This window comes from Trachurus japonicus, chromosome 4 (genome assembly GCF_045865225.1).
Source record: "Trachurus japonicus isolate A0001 chromosome 4, Traja_1.0".
Taxonomy (NCBI): Eukaryota; Metazoa; Chordata; class Actinopteri; order Carangiformes; family Carangidae; genus Trachurus; species Trachurus japonicus.
This window is the reverse complement of record NC_140910.1, coordinates 11,038,023-11,058,194: the sequence shown is the minus strand read 5'-3', so window position 1 is coordinate 11,058,194 and position 20,172 is coordinate 11,038,023. Positions and strand designations below refer to the sequence as shown.

The 20,172-nt window shown below is 40.6% G+C and overlaps 1 protein-coding gene across 1 annotated transcript; it reads right to left on the bottom strand.

Annotated features, from left to right (window-relative positions):
• Nucleotides 1-5,305: 5,305 nt before the first annotated feature.
• Nucleotides 5,306-15,898, bottom strand: hapln4 (hyaluronan and proteoglycan link protein 4). The gene is made up of 7 exons (XM_085773891.1): nt 15,681-15,898; nt 14,063-14,204; nt 10,109-10,298; nt 9,655-9,827; nt 9,256-9,371; nt 8,705-8,891; nt 5,306-6,628 (listed from the first exon to the last, which is right to left on the bottom strand). Exons 1-7 carry the CDS (start codon nt 15,681-15,683, stop codon nt 6,237-6,239), a joined length of 1,203 nt encoding a protein of 400 aa, XP_085630017.1. The 5' UTR covers nt 15,684-15,898; the 3' UTR covers nt 5,306-6,236.
• Between the last annotated feature and the right edge of the window lie 4,274 nt (nt 15,899-20,172).

Sequence of the window (20,172 nt, the reverse complement as noted above, 5' to 3'; positions counted from 1 at the left end):
GAGTGTAGCGTCCTCCTGTCACAGTCTTCACTGTCACTGTCCTCTGTATGTTCCAATGACACTTGGATAGCTGCAGAGACTCCTGCAGAGAGACAGTTTTTAAATGTTGAACCAGTCTTTTACAGCCACATTCACACCATCCATTCAATACACATTTCACTCACCAATAGTAAATCGGTGGCAAGTGATACGCCTATCTTGCCCATGGACACTCAGCATGTGGACTGAAGGGCCGGGCCAGGGAACAAGCCACCAACCTTCTGATTAGTGGATGATCCACTCCTCTACTCGACAGCCGTCCCAGAGGTTGTGTTACCTCAAAGTGACTGTTTTTTCTCTGCACTTATCTTTTTCCATCCCGTGTCCCTCCAGTCTTTGTTTTGTCTGCTCATGCATCTTCTGTTGGTCTGTTCATTGCTGTAACATCAGCAGCTGCTTCTCTTTTCATCTCCAATTGATGAACAATGTTGCTTGAAATTTAGAATGTCACTTTTTTAAGCAAGTCACTGAGCAAAATCTTTGTTCATTACTTTGTGGAGCAGGGATATACAGTAACTTTAATCTACATGTCACATATCTAAACACATTCCATAATCCTAACGCAGTTGATACAATGTAGCTCAACTCCCACTGCTGCCAACTTTGGTTGATTAGCCACAAATTTCCTAAAAAAAGGTTACATGTACATTGTCTGATCGACAATTTGCACATAGGAATTTTAAAAAGAGAACAGAGACACTAATATACTTACTGAAGCAATTTTCAAACGTCATATTGGTTAAAGAAACTAACTTACAGAAAGTCACAACGTGAACCCTTAAAGCAGAAGTAAGCGATATTTTTGTGTTAATATAAGTCTTAAATAGTTATATCTTCCGACAGCAATCACTTACATAGAGTGTTTGGACCGAAACACGGGTCTGTCAGTCCCTCTGCTCTGCTGTAAGCCGAGGAGAAAACTTTTCTCATATCCTACAAGTTTTATCCAATGAGGAGAGAGAACGGCATAAAGGGCTGTGTGTGTGCAGCCCGGTGCAGCCAAGGGATGCGCCTGAATGTGGTGACGTAGGGACGAGGACGGGGGCTGCTAACTCCATCGGCTGACAAGACGTTATGGTGCGTTCAAGGCAACCCGTAACTCGTATTTTTCCGACCTGTGAAGTGGTACCAGTTCGATCTGGTACGAGTTCACGGGTCGGAAGTTACGAGTGGCCGTTATAGTGACTTTCACAGGTAAAACAGGTCGTAAAAACACGAGTGGGTTGCCTGGAACGCTACAAAGTCGTAAGTCGTGACTTGAAGCTGTAATTTACGGTTTCAAAAGCCTGCCTGGAACGCAGCATTAACGAAAACGACCGGATCGCTTACTTCTGCTTTAATACTACTTCGATTGTAACAATTGAAAAAAAAAACATCTCACCTTACAGAGAAAGAAAAATAAACCCTCTGCTTCCACAAGGTAACACAGTCAGAGAACGTTTGACCAGAAAGAAAGAGGAGATTCAGTATGTCTAACCTGTCCATGGGCTCCTGTGCAACTGACTGTAAATGTGTGTGTTCTGCTCATGAGCTCATGAGCTTCTTATGACGTCACAGCCGGCACAGAACAGAATCTTCCATAGACTACAATTAAAGCAAAATAAACAAGACAATAAGCCAATGCCGTCAGCAGCAATTATGAAGTCCTTTAAAAAATCTCATTGTATTGATTTTGGGACTAGCTTATCATAAATCATTTTGTCAACTTTGAATACAGCACGGACTAAAAGAACTGTTGCACAAACATACTTGAAACACTATCTGCAGAATGAATGAGTTCAATTTTGACATTTGACATTTTATATGTTATTTATTTTAGTATTTATTTTAGAAGATTGGCAGGTGGAATGATTGGGAAGTTATATTTTTTTGTAGTCAGCCACAGACACTTCAATCATAACCAAATGTTATGGTCCTAGATCCAAATTTTGTACAAGTCCATGTAATTGATCCAGTCTAGTTGAGGTGCATTGCATTGTCTCATGGACCGAGTTTCAATACAATCAGAAGAATGTTTATTTTATTTTTTTTTTTTTAAAGCAGAGGGCCATAAGAGCAAATACAGAAATTTTCCTTTATACACATTTAAAGGCTTGGGGAATAATATGGGATCCATCTACCAACAGATGATTTTGCCCAAAACAATGTTTTTCTGCATGTTTGCTCACTGACCTAGCCTGTTGGAGTACTCAAAGGGAATGGAGCCATCATGTACGTTGTAACCTCTGACGTCTGGGATTCAACAAGTGATGATGCCTACTGTGTTTATAAGGACAGTAAAAGTATAATTCGTCCGACTCTTGACAGGTGAAGAAAAAACTATCAGGGAGATGTTAGTCAGTCTGTTTGTGTCTTTTATTTGATTTGTATTCATTCTGTTTCATTCTGTTTTTTTTGTAACATTTTTTCATGACTTGTTAATTCCTCCTCCATTTCAGAGACCCTGACCTCTGTCACAGGCTGATAAATGAAAGCCAAGTGAGATGCAGCGTCTTTTCATTCCTTTGAATTAATTGTGTGGCATTGCTCTGTCATAAGGTCACCTAATTTCATTTCATTCTCAGAAAAAAAAGGCGATGAGGAGAACTGATGACCTGAAGACAGCACTGTCATCTTCCAAGCAAACTAGTTTAAAGGTGTCAGTCACTCTTGTGCAGTGTGTCTGTAATTGCACCATCCCTTTACCTGTCTGTCTTTTCTCTGTCTTGACACCAAATGTTGTCTTGTCATTCAATAAAGTGTGAAGTGTGAAGACACTTTAATCAAAGCCTGTACCTCTCTACTGAGCTCATCATCAGTTGGTTTCTTTGAGCACTCAGTTGGTCCAATATATACGTAGCTACAATTACAGCTAATATTCTTGTTAACAATAGCGTGCTGCTTACAGGTCTCTCTGCTTGCCAAAGAGCTAGCAGTCAAATTGGAAGTACCGGGTGCTATTTATGATGACCTTGCTCTTACATAACATGAAGTTGCTGCTAAATGCTATGCAAAGTGAATTTCAAATGGATTACCATCACAATCCAGAGCACATAAAACATCTAAATCACTTCAGCACTGAAATCCGGGATACATAATTCTCCATAAATTATAAATGTCATAGTGCATCAAGCAGGACTTTGCTTATTAATTTAGTGGCTGTGACTCTAAATTCACAAAGTAGCAGAGACTAATGGGGTTGTTGAGAGTACTCAGCGAATCATTAAAATCACCAACTTTGATCATCCAGGTCAGAGCTTCTTCTCCTCCTTGAAAATCTAACAAGAACAGCACAAACCTGTCAAAATGCAGCAAACTGGTCTGATTTTTCTCGTGTGCCAGTTCGTCACTCACTGCAATTATTTCATGATGTTGGACTTGCCATGAACTTCACTTTAATTACATGCTCTTAGTTGCTATGATGATAACACAGCTTGTCCTGCTGTGCTGGCACAACACCAACTCACTCCCACTCAGGTTCACTACTCACCAGAGTCTTTCACCGGCAAACAGTGGGACACAGAGAGAAGCACATACAATACAGAATGAAATATATTCATCACTTATCAACTGTAACTCCTACGCACATGGCTGATTGCTTGTAATGAGCATTATTACAAAGGTATCATGTGTCATGGTAAAATTAAGTATCGCACATCTTAGGTCACAGAATGAAAACGTCTGTACTCTTCCTGCTCATATAATGAGAGGAGAAACAGTACTGAGCCTGAGCTGGACTTCGTTGATGGATTTTTTTTAGGGGGTTGTGCACATATTCACAGTCCACTGGCACTAGGTGGTGCTATCAGGTTTTTCTGTTTACCATTATGTCTTTTCTTTCCTTTCTTGCTTCTGGTCATCTACTGTTGCCTGCTCAGCTATAAAAACTGTCATGCTCCTGTTCACTTTTTTACGTTTTTTTTTTTAATTGCTAACATTTCTATTACCATTATTATTTTAATCTCCCTGGTGCTATGAGCATTTTGCACTTTAACTATCCCAAATGGGGAAAACAGCACTTTATTCTAGAAAACTAGCACTTTAACTAATCAGCCTTAACTAATCATGTACATGCAAACTCCCTGCACTTTATCGGCCCCAGGAGCTGCTGCTGGCCCACCCTTTGGTGATCTGTCTTCCTACATTCTGAATGAGGAGATGTATGTCTGTGTTTTCAACATTGTCCCCCTGTTGTCCATGGGGCTACTTGTGCGGTGCCTCTGTGCTGTTCAAGTGTTCACCTGTGTCGTTCTATGTCTTGGGCTCCTCCTGTATTTTACTGTGATGTGTATTTTTTGCGATGTGTATTTTATTGTGATCTGTATTGTGAGTGTTGTGACTACAGATGGAAATTAGCCCTAGAGGCTAAATCTGGTACAACCATCTTTTCATTGTTTTACAATTGACTAATGGTATTGTACACTGTCCTGTTATAATAAACTAAACCAATCTAAACTGAGGATAAAGCCTACTGATGTTGGTAAACCCATGACCTTCCCTGTTGTACTATTTTGATGTTTACATTTTTGTTTTGTAGTAAATGTCTCAGTGACTGTTAATTGGATTTACATGATACTACAGAATTGCATGGCTACATCCTACTGCTTTGGTATGCATGCCTTTTGCTGTAGTACCACCATGACACTGACTTTGTGTAATTTGCAGTAAAATATAAATGAAATATCATCATTAGGTCACAATTTACTGTGTAAAATGCTTTTGTAAAACTAATGACATCCACACATGTTTGGTGCTAATACATGTAATAAACCAAACCTGGTTGGAGTGGGGCTAGCTTGGTGGCATGCTTACTTCCGTTGAAGAGAAGAAGTGAAAGGAATAAGCAAAACAAGAGAGTTGCTTTCCACTACACTACCCCCTTACAGGAGCAACTTGTATGTTTTACTATCGCTAGATAGCCAGTGGTAGCATCAACAGCTGTTTACTACCTGTCTGAATGAAATGTTGCGACTTGCAAGTTCAGCATCACACAGCTCCAGTGGTGGAAAACACCAATTTTAACTCTTGTCTCTAGCAGGTCTTTTCTTGTACTGTATTTATACAGCTCACTGCAACCTCCTGAGGAAGTAGCACTGCTCAGAGGTCATACTGTAACCTCTTGTCTTTTCAGCACAACAATAGCTGACTGATGCTCCTTGAAACTGATCCAGCCATTTAGTAGCCCTCCTATAACCTATATGGAGACACTGCAGTAGCAGCATTTGTAATATTGCTCCTTTCGTTTAACACTTATTCATAAAAAAAAAAATTGCAGCCAAATAGGTTGTTCAAACGAATAATTTCAAGACTTTTATTTTTCTCCGCACATTCATTCATTCTGTAGAGGCAAACATACTCTGTAATAAAGATATGTTCATGTAACACTTATAGTGCAATTGATGGTTCAGATAGCTTAGAAGTGCATTACATAAGGTAAACAACAATTATTGTAGCGGCGTATTTCTGCTAATTCTGCCTCAGTCACTATAGTCTAAGCCAAAGAACTCATGCTCACTAAAGTCCAAGCTAAGATGCTATCATAAAATAAAGCTCTAAAGTGCAAATATTTGTAGAGCAAGTAAAATGTTTACTACTTGGCCTGTTCAGCTCTGTCGATGAGATTGCCAGGTCTTAGTTAATGAGAAAAATGACTCACATTGTGCCAAAGGGTTGCTAACCAAGCATGGCAACCGGTTACAGGCAATTACACTTTGTACAATCAAAACTTACAGGGCATCTTGGATTTTTTCCATACAGTGAGGCAGATCATCCCGTCTCACCCAGTAATGAATGTTTTTACCCTGGCGCTGGCATTCTGGCTCAGACTGGGGCTTAGAGCTCAGGAGCCACAGTGGAGGCCAAAAATATGCTCCACATACACACAAACAAGGATATTCATGGCAGACTCTCTGATCTGATGTGTGCCTGAGTGATGATCAAGCTGCTGTTTAATCTTACAGTTTTCCGGCAACAGATGTGCTAACATACTCTCGACTTAAAATGATTGACTGAACTGTAGAGGAAAGCAAAATCACCCTAATAAAGATGTCACCCTTAATTTTAAACAGCCTCACTTTTCTCTGGCAAATCTGCAAATGAGTACATCTTGTCTGCGAGTGTTTTACTTTAAAAGCGATGAATGGAGTCAGGCTGCTAGGCGACAGTTGTTGCAGTCAAATCTAAAATGCATCCCCCCTCCTGCTCTCTGTCTTTCTACTTTATATCACCCTTGTGGCATTCATGGGGATGCTGTTGCTGCTCTTCCTCCTTGTCAAACTATCTTTAGGGCTTTTTGTCGTTTGAGTACCACCTGCTCTTTCATCCTTGGCCTTGCGGAAACAGTAGACCCCGTAGAGACGGAATTTTTTATCAGGGAAGCCCAGGTGTCGTACGCCTGGCTGGGATCCTCCACAGCGAGAACGGGGGTTGACAATGGGGTAACGGATGCTGCCGTCCTCCAACCAACCGGCCTCACAGCGGTCCAGAAGCTGGAACTTCCATGCTGCGTACAGCTGACCCACTTTGGCCACAGCAGAACCATCTCGAATGCAGGCCTTCATCGCCTCCCCGTAGTTCACCTTCTTAAAACGTTTGAGGAAGTACACTTTGCCTGGGGGGATGTTGAGATAGAGGAGAGGATGTTTGTTGTAAGAACATGTGAAAAGGTGACAAGAAACAGAGGTAGTGCATTGTTCAGGAGTGTAAGAGGAAAGAAAGAGAGAGGCACGACTGAGAGAGAGAGAGAAGCCCCAGAGACAAGCGGAGCCCTGAGGGCAGATATTCTCAGTTTTCCTGACCCCTCCGCCTGATTGTGTTCAGAATATCAACTCATTCAAACAACTGTCTGAGCCGATGCTTAAATCGAAAGACAATACAGCAGGCAGCACTCTAGCTCAACATTACTCTTAAAATGCTTCCATTTTTACTTTCATCTCACCTTGGGGAGACTTTTTTGCCTGGCAATATCAAATAAGTGGGTGTCCTGATTGGCTGAATTGTTTTGGATCACAAGGTAGCTTCTCCTACCCTCTCCCTCCTTTGTGTTTCCTTCGTAGGAAACACAAAGGAGGGACCTAACCAAGAGTTCTCCCAACAACTGCGATCATGAAAACCATGTCTGCAACCTCAGCTCTGCACTTGGCTCAGCTATTGATTTTGTGCTTGTTTATGTGACTGGTGGCTATTAGAGAGGCAGAATATTGTCTCATATTTCCCCAGGGGACATTCAGTAAATACCTTCCAGCTGGACTGAGAAACAGTATCGGTCACGACCACTGCTGAAACCTCCTGCCCACAACAGACTGTCCACAATAATTAACACACAAGGGAAGCCATGAACAAACATTTAACGTTTCTGTCATACTACCTATTTCTTGCTTCTTCTTCTTTTTTCTCACAATTTGGGCTGTCCCAAGATGAGTTTACCATTCAAATAAAAAGCATTATCTTTTCTCTCATTACTTTTTTAGAATGCATGAGAAGTTTTGAATTCTCTTTCAAATTTCAAAGCGATGCATGCAGGCTTAGAGCCATGTTTTTCAAACTGCATTTTTAAAATTCCCTGTCAACCAGCGACATGCTATATTTCACTAATGTGGTAAATGTCTTAAAGAAATAATTTTACATTTTACAAAAAATATGCTCATTTCCTTTCTTGACAAAAGTTGGAAGGATGATAGTTAGCTTCACTGTCATGTCTGTTGGCTTGATGAGAATTTAAAGCCAGCAGTGGGTTAAACATGCTATGGACAAAGATGAGGAATAGGAAAGAGGAAAGGAAGAGGAGGCAAAGAGCGAGACTGGTTTCCTTTGAAGCTGCAGAAATCCACCCACTTGCATCTCTAAAGCTCATTCATTAACATGTGTAACTAGTAGTCTGTTCAATTTCTTGAACAGGACAAAAAGAAATAGTTTGGTCCCCTGGCTTTACAACAACAACCTGTACCTTTTTACTCAGAATAAACAGAATAAACAAATGAAATCATGTATTTATCAGTTAGATTGGAAGTGGTTTTTTAAAAGTCTGGTTAGAGCCAGGCTTACCACCTATTTCTAGATAACCACCTGCTACACTAACAAAAAAGACTGAATAATACTCATTGTACAGACGTGGGACTGGCATCCAGTTTCTCATTTAACTCTAAGCATGAAATCGAATAAAGCCATATTAACAAACTGTTTCTTTGATTAGACTAGACATAAGTTTCATGCTACAAAAAATAACCCTGCCTCCCACTTTCCAAAGTTTGTTTGAGCTCATGAACCTGGAGGTGACATGTGTGACGGAGACACTCTTAGGCTCTGAGGGAATGTGATGTAAATCAAAGAACTTTCAGATGAAAGGCATTGTTCGGCACCCAGCGGACACTGTGGCCCGAGCAGGGCTGAATCAACACAGCTTGATCTAAATCCAATGGCCTTAGGCCTGTGAGATCACAGGCAGCGATTAGAGACATGGGCCTCATTTCCCTATGGCCCAACACTCATGATACATCCTCTTTCTATACAGTATCACAACAATCCAGCTCCGCTACTGTCTTGTTCTCTTAAAGTCATGATACTTTTTACTGTGCTGGATGTCTGCATTTAGGTGTATGATTGTGTACAAAGAGTTTTGATCTTCAGATACACACATGCACATGCACAAAACAGCAGGCATCAACCTACATAGCTCTCTGATTCTCACCATTGAGTTTGGACGTGAAACAAAAAGCGTCATAGCGCTCGTCCTCTTTATGCCTGTAGCCATAGTTACGAACACCAGCGGGGGTGTCCTTGCGGCCACACTGGTCTCTGGGATGAGAGATAGGGTACTGGACTGAGCCGTCCTCCAGCCATCCAGCATTACACCAGTCTAGTCCTTCCAGCCAGGCCTGTGGAAGCAGATAATGTAGGGTGATGAGTTATTCTGAAGGATTAAACACATTATTAAGAGGAGAAATAATGTGGTTTATCTCCTCTGACAAAAACTCCATTACTGTGATCTTTAATGTGTAGGGATTTCTAAAATCTGACGACAGACCTGCAGTAAAATTTCAGCTCTGGGCTTATGCATTTTCTTAATTTTAGTCTCGCTGCAGCTCTAAAGCTGTTGTATGACTCATGGTTGTAGCCTGCAGGAGCTGCATACATCCAAATACAAACCTTTAAATTCATGTAGGCTACTAGTACTGATCTGAGACTTCTCCCTGCCTTGAACATGACAGACTGTCCATGTGAGGTGTGAATATAGGCTACCTTGTGTAGTTGAGAGTGGGAGGCCAGGATGGCGTCCTGCTGTTTGCAGGCATCCTCAGCCTGGTGGTAGTTGAGCTTGTAGCGCCCCTCACGGGGGTAGTAGGGAAACACCACACCTATTGACAAAAACAAGCAAACTGTTGAGTATGAGGCTGATGAACTATGAATTTCATTTCAGTTTCATTTGTACTGGAAAAAAAAAAGACAAACACTTTAGATATTGAATATTAGATTTGTGAATATTCTCATTTGTCCAGGTCATAGTTATCTCAAGGAAATTTAAATCGAATGCAACTGGACATGGTTATCCAGTTGCATTCGATTTAAATTTCCTTAAGATGAATATTAGATACGTCATAGCTCTGACAACATCCCACCCTGATGGACATAATTTCTGACCTTCTAGGTCAAGGTTGACAAATCCGGTATCATCTTCCATGTCATTTGTGACTTCACACTCATAGCGACCATAGTCCTCCAGTGTGACATTTTGGATGATCACTGAGGCGTCACCTGGGCCCGCCTGCTCCAAAAACACGCGGCCTCTGTACTCTCCAAATACACGCTGCTGCCTGGAGAGATTTCACAAAAATGTATTTTTCCTAACGGTTTCTGAGAGCTCAATGAGCAATACATTCTTCAGGTAACTTCTATTCAAAAGAGCTTAACAATGTTTTTTCTTTCTGTGAGTGAGTTCATAAAAGTATACACTCCATGGAAACATGATGGGTGTTAATGTTACATAATGTTAGGAAAAGGAAGTCAATCAGTCAAATCGTCATGCAGTTGTAGGTTTTTGTTGAAATTTAAGTGAAACTAAAGGTTGCAAAAAAAATGCAAATCCAGAATTTACCTTCCGAGTGCCACAAAGACATCCTCAAACTGCAGTGCATCTGTCACTTTGGTCCATTTGATCCGGATGCGAGCAGGGTCTGTGTTTTCCGGCTCATGATGGAATCTGCAGGGTAGAGTGATGGAGCCACCACGATGCGTCACTACTTTACCAGGAGCTGTCTGCACAATGACTGCCCCAGTGTCGTCCTCTGTGGGAAGTTAGAGGACAAAAACGTTATCAATATCATGCATTTGATGATTGATATTTGTAACTTTTAAATTTGTCATCAAGGTTTGATTTATGGTGGAAGAATGGGGAAGGTCTGACTTGTTTAACACTTGCCTTTCCCCAAAAACAGCTAAAAGTCAACAGTTGGAGGTAATGGAAACATTTATACATCCCCTTTAATTGGAACAGTAAATATTGCAGTATATTTCCCATATCCATGCCCCTAACCTTGAGGTTGAACATTTTGTCTGTCTGCCTGACTCCCAGGGCCCAATCAATGGTCTTAGTCAAATCTCTTCTCCAATGCGCAGTAGGTGTACTGTAATAGGAGCTACTATCTACTGTAGCTTGTTTAAAACACTTTACTTTTAGAATTAAATTGTGCCAAGCTGGTTTTTAACTTTTACCTTACAGTAAGTTACACTTTAGTTAGCACACCTTTTCACAGAGCCCCCATCCTGCAAGGTGACAGTATATAGTATATACAGCATATAATATAAGATAATAAGAAATTGTGATCTTGTGTGCAAAGATAATGATTTGTTCCCACAAGATACAAGTACTGCTCTCATGACCCAAAGTCTATATTTCAATAAATGCAGCTTTGTTAAATTACAGGTATGAATGCTGAAGGAATCCTCCATAATCACTCAAATGTGAACAGTAAAATTCTTTCAGTGCTATTTGCAAGCAACCTTGACACTGCCAATTCATATTCAAATCATAAAATTCAATCTCTCATTGTCTTTGTGAGGCGATATCAGAGCACAATGCCTGTAATATTGAAACAGTGTCAGCAAATAAGGAGCTGAGCTGTTTACTAGTGGTGTCACATTACTGCCTCAACATTCAGCATATTAATGGAGGCAAACTGTTTTTCTTCTTTTTTAAATCAAAGGGTCCAGTGTGCATCTCAGTCTCTCTCCTGCCCAGATCTGTCAACAAATTTCCCACTCCAAAATTTTAACCTCAGCTTCTGCCGAGAGCAAGTCACCAAAATGATCCAAGACTAATGGTAAGCACAGGCCTCACCAACAATCCAAATGGGCAATAACAAGGCCTAGTTTGCATTTTTGGCAGACATTTGTTCAGACACTGTTTGTTTGCATTTGTGTGTGTGTGTGTGTGCGTGTGAGTGAGTGCCTAGGCAACCAAAGAGTACGCACATGACAAGTGTGGTGTAAACATTTAAAACATTTAATGAGCAGCTGCAAAAGGTTTGCTGCGATGTTGTGACCAGATAAAGGCACCTACTATTATCCATGCCAACCAGCAATTAGTCCTGTCACTGCTTACCGCTCTCTGCAAAGTTGTTTATCACCAGTAACCATGAAAGCATGAAGTTGTGTTTGATCAAAACTTTAAGCACATTATTTTCCAATGCTGAAGGCCACGCTGCAACACAATGATGTTAAGACAAACAACACCATGTTAACATTTGATCAAGGAGACAACAGCCCTGGAAGTGGGTCTGCTATTAATAGCTGATGGTGTTTGCAAACAGGGAGGGTGTGTGTCCCTATCACTGAACTAGTGACTGCTACTAGTTAGTGAGGGTGCATGTGTGTGTGAAGAACCTGGGGATCTCAAGATGGGTTAGTGTGAACCTCTACAGGCATAACACTGCCCCAAGGTTTAGAGAAGCCTGCTGGATGCACAACAGGATGATTTTACTTCTCTATGTTTAATTAGGCAATGGTTTTTGTGAGTTTTGTGTTTTACATAACTTTTTTTTTAGTATATATATATATATATTTTTTTTTTTAAGTATATTTTTGGGCTTTTTTATGCCTTTATTTGATAGCCATAGTAGAGATAGGAAAGGGGGAAGCAGAGAGAGGGGGAATGACATGCAGGAAAGGTCTGCCCAACGCGGGATTCGAACCGGGGACGCCTGCGTTGAGGACTGTAGCCTCTACATGGGGCGGTCGCCTTAACCACTGCGCCACGCACCGCCCCGTTTTACGTAACTTTTAAGGCAAATAATGTGTCTGCATCTCATGCTTAGGAGCTATATGTCCTTAATTCAGCTTCATTAAACCAGTGACTATGGTTTAACTTTGTTTTTATATTACTACTTATATGTTGGATTACCCAGATGTTACATGCAGAACAAGATTATAATCAATGATGTTGCTGTTATATTAAGGTATTTTTGGTGCAAAACTTTTGAGCACCTGTAACAGTGGAAATATTCGTTAAATACAATAGTTGCATAACTTGCATATGTGAATAAGTAAATTTGAGGTCACAGAGCTCCATGAGTTGTGTACTTGATGTTGACTTGTGACAGATCCGCCAATCTCTCATATTAAAGCCTGCCTTTTGCTCCATAGGGACAATGGACAGGTCAGTTTTGCACCAAATATCTCAGTTGGAATTTGGAGGTGAAAAGCATCTGTGATTCACAGCAGCAGATTCAAGCAGTTGTCGTTATCAATTTGTCTTTGGGGTTTAATAATATAAAAGAAAACAAATATTTTTTGAGAAATTATTGTAAAGATGGGTAACCCTTGAGTTCACATTCACATTTGATATTCAAACTTTGTCCCCAACTTCACGTTGTTTGATACGGGTGTGTGAATGTGTTTTGCACCTATGTTAAAATGTGAGTTTTTTAATCTGTGACTTGTAAAATAGGATTTGTGCATCCATACTTAAAAATGTATGAAGGTGTAACTGTTGTGTTGTGCTTATAGAAGAAACAAAATCTACAAGTACACAACTCATAGAGCTCTGTGACCTCAAATTTACTGATACGTATGCAACTATCGTATACAACTAAAATTCCACTGTTGGCGCTGTTGGTGCTGCTGTGCCACAGGTGCACCAAAAATACCTTCATACTATTACATTGCTCAAAAAGTATATACCCCTGTACATTGATGCAATAGTTGGCTAATAATTATTAAGCAGTTCACTATCTACAATAGAACTTTACCATTGTAAATATTTTTTACTTTCAAAGTTTGGTTTTGAAGAAATATCACGCTGATAGAATTTTTGTACTGTATTGTTAATTAAGGAAATAAATCAATGCAGGAGTTTGCAATCAATCATTTTAGATTGTGGTATTTGGCTTTCAAGGTAAACCCTGCAGCAAAATGAATCTCTTCTAAACGGTTTTATCAAGACAAAACTAGATGAGTGGAACAAGAAATTCAGTCATTTGAGAATATCCTTGAATACAAGAAAAGCCATATTAGGATTTAGCCAGGTCTCATGCAGGCGGCAGTCTATTATTTTATTCGGCAATGACATCAGTTTTCTTAGCAAGTGGAATTTATTGCAGTCCCCAGGTGAAATGGTTGCAGTGGTGCAGTGTTATTATAAATGGCAAGACAACGTGTTGATTCTCAATTCTCTAAAGAAAAGTGGCTAAAGTCAAGTATTTATACATTCCATTATCACAGCTGCCCCATCAAAAATATTGCATTAAAACCTGTGAGTATTTCAAAGCATAAGTGAGTAGAAAATACAATGAGTTTGGTGGCTTTGCATTTCCAGTTTGCTTTTCTACCTTAGGTCTTTAATGTGGAGCCCAAGAGAAGATTTAATGGGTGCTATACAATATGAGTCTAAAAGTGACATGTTATTAAAACTGTACCATTCAGCCACCTCACATCTAGTGGGGAAAGTGCCTACAGAGAGTATATGTATCCTCAATAAATGTGGGCACATTTCTGCTATGCATAATACAGCTGAATGAGCACTGTGGAATATGAAAGAATTCAATGTCCTTACCGAGCACATGCACCACTTTCCTCCTTCCTTTTTCTATGTCAGAAGGGAGGGAAGTCACGGAGAGGGCAGAGGTCAGGATGAAAGCCGTGAAAACCACAAAGGACATTTTCCCAAAGGCCATAGACTGAGACCACTTTGAGGACTGCAGGAAAGGACACAACAGAGAAACAGAAGCATCACATGCTCACCTGAAGTGGAGAAACCTGAAGAAATAGCACCCAGATATCTCTGGGGCACATTCAAGACTGAGAAATGTGTTGAAAGGAAGCAGAAATATCAAGGCCATCAGTATGGCATCCCGCTATTCACTCCAAAGAGCTGATAGCAGTGGAAACTTTGGTATGAAAGTGGGACCTCCTGTAAATACATGATGCAGTAAAAAAAAAAAAAAAATTAGCAGTAGACTATAACCACACATTTCTCTTGCAGCCTGGGTAAAATCCTTCAGTCATGCTGAAACCCAGAATTCAAGCTAAAGTGTTAAAATGTCAGATATCACAGCTGGTCAGCAAGTGAGAAGACCGGCAACAGACTACCTTCACAAGACAAGAAAATGAGGTTACTGTGTTTTGGTTTGAGAGTCATGCTCTAAATAGCTTAGCACTCTGCTACACTTGCTAGCTTTAACCTGCCAGCTCTGTAGCTCACAGTCACAATATGAAAAGAAGAGATAGTCAAAACTTAAAGCTTGTTTGGCACTTTTTTATCCTTAGTGCCAAGTGCCAGTTCAAGGGACAGGAAGTATTTGGGAAATATGCTTCATTTAGATGCCAGTGGTAAACAGAGAGATATAATGGAGGCTTGAATGCCAAGAAATATTCTGTTCATATTGACATATATAAGAGAGGATGACAGAGCTACAACACATTTTAAAACTCTCATTAGAGTACAGTGCAGTCCAAAAGTCTGACAAGTGGTGTCAGGCTTTTGGACTCTGCTGCATATGAACAATCTCCTCTGGCAGTGACCACTGGTGGATCAGCTGGCTGAAACACACACATACAGTTCCTCCTGGGTAATACTGCTGCTTATTCTGGTGAAGTGCTCATTATCTGTATGCTCTCTCTAGGTTAAGGGTGAGTGTGCAGTGTGTAGTGGGTGCACAGATCACTACAGTGAGTGGTTTGTGTATTTTGACCCAATATACTGTACAGTACGTGACACCAGTGGTGATGCTGCGTAATGGATTGTAAAGAAGCCAGCCCTCTGCAGAAAAACAAACCTTCAGCACATGTTCAGATACAAGTACACAGGTTGGTCTGTTACTGCACCGTGGGTGGAATAAAAATCATCATAACAACCAAATAAAAGAGTCAGGTGGGCATTCTGCTACTGTATGCACTGCTACTGTAGAGGTCTGCATAGTCAGTGTCACCTGTGAAAAACCGCCTCCTATGAAACAGCACTGCTGCAGTACGTAACATCTGAATATGAAGACAGGCCTCAGTGGAGCAGAGTTACTAAAGCAGCTACCTCACATGCACATTGCACATTAAAAACAGCCCTGCTGCTGCATCATTTTTCTCAAGGTTAGTCCAGTGGTCATCCCTGCAGTTCTCACGCAGCACAGAGAACTGCAGAGCGGATCCGCACTATTTGAGCACAGAAGTGAACTTACCATGGCTATCACAACAGGATTAATGCCTGGATGAAGCAGATGTGCCGCTGTGTGCCGTTTTACTCCTCAGCCAGGCTAAATGTTGTTCTGCAGCAGCACTCACCTCTCTCCTCCTCTCTCCCTCCCTCTCTCTATCTCTCTCTCTCACTCTCTGTTTATAGTCCCATCGCTGATCTCTCGCACTGCAGGGGAACCACCGGTGTTTGTGGGTCCCGCAGTCCTCCAGTGACGCAGCACACACTTGATTGTGTAGACTGTGTGGATAAGTCAATCGCAGCAATCATTTCACACTGATTAAATGTTTGTGAATGTCTTTGCTCTGTGTTATTGAAGCCCATTATGGTGACACTTATTGGCTCGAGTGTCACACTTTGTTTCAGTTAATGCAGTGAAATCTCATTAACTTTGAGGCTGAACATTGTTGCTATTAAAGGCCAATGGAGGCTGTTTGTGTTGATACTTTGACTGCAGATTGAAACTGATTGTTTCATTCAGGACAAATCAAATTCTTCCAAACAACTTTATGGCACAGGAAGAGAGGGATCATAAAGAATTTTCATCATAAGTGTTATAATGGTACAGTAATTAACATTAATTAATAATTTCAGTGGTGCAGTCTAAGTAGCCTATAGCCTACATTGTAAAACAAATTTTGTGTAGTAGCCTATGTCTATTTTATATCATTTCTACCTCAAGTACTAGATTATTTGATTTCATACATTTCACTACATCTATTTAGCACCTTTTGCCACTAGTTATTATGCAGATTAAAGGGATAGTTCAACCTTTTGTTTTTAGCAAATCAACCTATTGCCACAACCCCTATAGTCATAGGAGAAGGTACATTACCTTTGGTGCATTTTGTTTTGAGATTCACAGGGCAGAGACGCGAACTGCTCAGCGACCACAATGGAGGTGAACAGTACTGGTATCCTGTCCCTCAAAACTCATCAAATACACAATCCAACAATGCCAAAATGCTCTCATGGACAAGTTGTGACCTGCACATTCACCACACAATGAAATATTCATGTATAATTATGTAACACTATGACACATGAAGCAAGCGCTTTTGAAATTACTCTGCACAGCAGCCGGGTCAGGGATGTAGTTCCGGCTATGCATTTGGTTCGAAAACAACTCCATCTCGTAACGTTGCATTATTATTTCATAGTGTGGCGAATGTGAAGGTCACAACTTCTCCATGAGAGCGTTTTGGAGTTGTTGGATTGTGTATTTGATTAGTTTTGAGGGACCTGCACCATTCACCTCCATTATGTTCGCTTAGCAGCTCACGTCTCTGCCCCGCTGATCTCAAAACAACATGCACCGATAATCGAGCCTATTTTTTAGGCCTTTTCTCGAAAATTGCATATCCATAATAAAATGAGTATATCTCTGCAACCACAAGGTCTATTTGAATACTTTTGGTGTCATAGTAAAGGGAAAAAAATGAGGAATTGCTGAGATGTGTAAATTTCAGTATATCTGTTACTGGTGAAGAGTAAATGAAGATGACACACAGAAAAAAATTAATAAAATTAATATTCGCCTAAAAAAAAATCATATTTTTGATGAGTGCCCTTTAGAATAATGCTGATGAAGCTCAAACTCTCTATAAAATCATTGTACAACATGTGAACATTGTCTCTGCAGTGGTTGATTCTGATTAATTGAAGCAGGACAAAATTATTGAGATTTTACTACAAAATATCCAGGCGAACTTTCCAAAATGTCCATTTTTGGCACAGCTTGGAACCACCTGCTACTATAAACTATTGTTTAATCTTTATTTTCACACAATTTGGATAAACTAACTGAAAATAAATCTACTGGAACCGATTGTAAATAACTAACATAGTGGATTCAGTGTCTCTGCGCCCTGCTGCAATCTGCAGCTTATTTGGGTGGGTTTGGCTTTCAGCCTCTATCTCTGCAGCGCAGTGGTCGATTCGAGTGATCGACGGCTCATTCTGACCAATAGAGAGAGAGGAATGACGCTAGACCCAGGTCGATGTGATTGGCCGCACTGGCAGCCATGTGACAGCCATGAACCAATCAGATCAGCAGATCCACGTGCAGGCCAACGTGGGGTTGTATGCGCTCCGTCAGGCTCAGTGCAGGGTCCTAGAGCCGTCGGGTTTCGGCCCGGCTGATTCAGATGTAAACACTAGACAGAGTTCAACTGGAAATATTGTGGATTTACCCATAACACAACCTTTTCACGGCAAAACAGCAAAGGTAAGAGCAAATGTACGACCATGTTTTGGCCACGCAGTGTCTGTTTTTGCTCGACTTTGCTGGTTGTTGTCTTCTCCCTCTGCCGTGCTGCTGCTAGCTGCTGTGTTAGCCGCGGTTGTTGGGGAACGCCCCGATGTTTACGTTCAGATGAGAGGTCGCTGATGTGTTTTGCATAATGTAGTATACGAGCCAGAAATGTGGCGACTGGGTCCACACAGAGGTGCTTTATGAAGTTTGATGTCTAGTTGTTTGTTTGAGTAGTGTTTGGGCTGTGTTTGGGTCATATAAACATGTTTTTTTACACGTTGTAGCCCAGCTTCTGCTGTTTAATTTGACATATAATATGACCATATTCTTTCATAATCAGTGCACTGGGGGCTCTGTTATTGTTATGCATGTCTTCAAGTCCCCCAAATGGGGGACTCTGGATTTTAACAGGTACTGAACCTATGACGACAGGGAGTAGCCTATGGCAAGGTGAATTTGCCAAAATGTTGAACTATTCCTTTAATTTAAGACGCTATATGATTGTGAGCACACTTTGAATTTGAACTTTTGATACTCTAAGCATAACTGCATTTTCAATGCAAGACATTTTTTATTTTTATTCCAATGCTGTTAGGATCTGAGCATATCACCCACTTATAAGATTACTAAATACCAGACTGAAAATGAATTAATACAGTTACTCATATGACCGAACCTTTCATTCAAAGCAACTTATAAGCGAAGGACAGCGAGGGACAGCGAGGGACATCACTAAAGCCTTAGGTCTTAGTGTGAGTATTACATCATCATGACTTCATTGGGGTTCATTTAATGACTAATGGATTGACTTTTTATTCATTAAATAAATAAAAGCCTAATGATCTATAATAAATCCATCAATTAACCTCGGCAAACACGACAACACCACAGACACAATACAAGAAAGGAACCCAAATTTGATTACAGTGCAGATGACCAGGATAATCAGTGGGTTCAATTACTTTATTAGATTTGCCTTTGGAGACCTCATCCAATCATGGGGAGTTTCAGGCCTCCTCAGTTGCTGTGCAGTTATAATACACAGTTTCTAAATTTTTCAGGGAATGTCATATAAAAGCAAATATTATTTGCTGTTGCAGCCCATTCATTGGATTTTAAAGATGTTGCTACTGAAAACTGCTGCGAGGAGGCAGGTCAGCCCATGAGTGTCTGTACCCTATAGTGTTTGCTCTGAATACACACATCACAGATGAAATATTGTGTTTAAGAGCATCACTGACATGTCTGACACTGAAGTTTCTCTTTAAGCACCATATGGGCTTGTGGTGTAGACTCAACAAGAGCCTTACATGTTGATTAAATAAGAGAGGCTGTTGAGATGATAGCAGTAGGCTAGACAACAAGAAGAGACAGACACTCAGCATGAAGCAGCTGCACTTTGTGTTGTAAAAAATGAAACTGCATTGATGGCTACATTATTGTTGTCTGTGCTGCTGAGATTCAAGTTGACTAGATGTGTCTGGGAAGTGGACCTGCAGTGCAGCTGCCATTGTTACTGCAATCCTGTGTGGCATACAGTCTACAGTGGCATCACTATAGAGTAACACAATGTGAGACACGAGGCTGGGTATGTCCTAGAGCGTCACAGCCCTATCAGCATGACACGCAGCCACAGAAGAAGAAAATAAAATAGCCCACATAGGATAAAGTGATGCTTTGTGGAAGCTATAGATTCAACGTTGGCACCATAACTTTGACAGATTGCTTTCAGGCTGGAGTCAACAGCTGGATGCTTCCAAAGTCATTAACAGTATGATTTAACATGGTCTATAATGATGTATTGGTCCCATTCAAATGAACAAAATATTCTCTGACAAGGCCTTTGCAGAAGAGTTGCTCCAGTTCATGGCTCTTAAGGCAGAGCAGAGCAGAGAATTGTTATTATTACAGAAATGAGGATTTTTCTAGGATTACCTGTTACTGAGGAAGGACGTAATTTTCTCAAATGAAATGAAAATGAACCGAGAACAACCAATGAGCCAGAAGTGTGTACCCGCAGCCATTCAGGGAATGTTTAAAAACCTAGAATGTGGAAACAAAATCAATGCAGTTCTACCAAAGATATAGATCAGTTACAGTTACAATTTGTGCACTAGTGTATAAAAGCATCTATTATAGACATGTAAGAGTTCAGTTTTACCCTAGAGATGCCTGGCTAGGCAGAGGTGGTTATGTTGGACAAAAATCAATGAACACAGTAAGA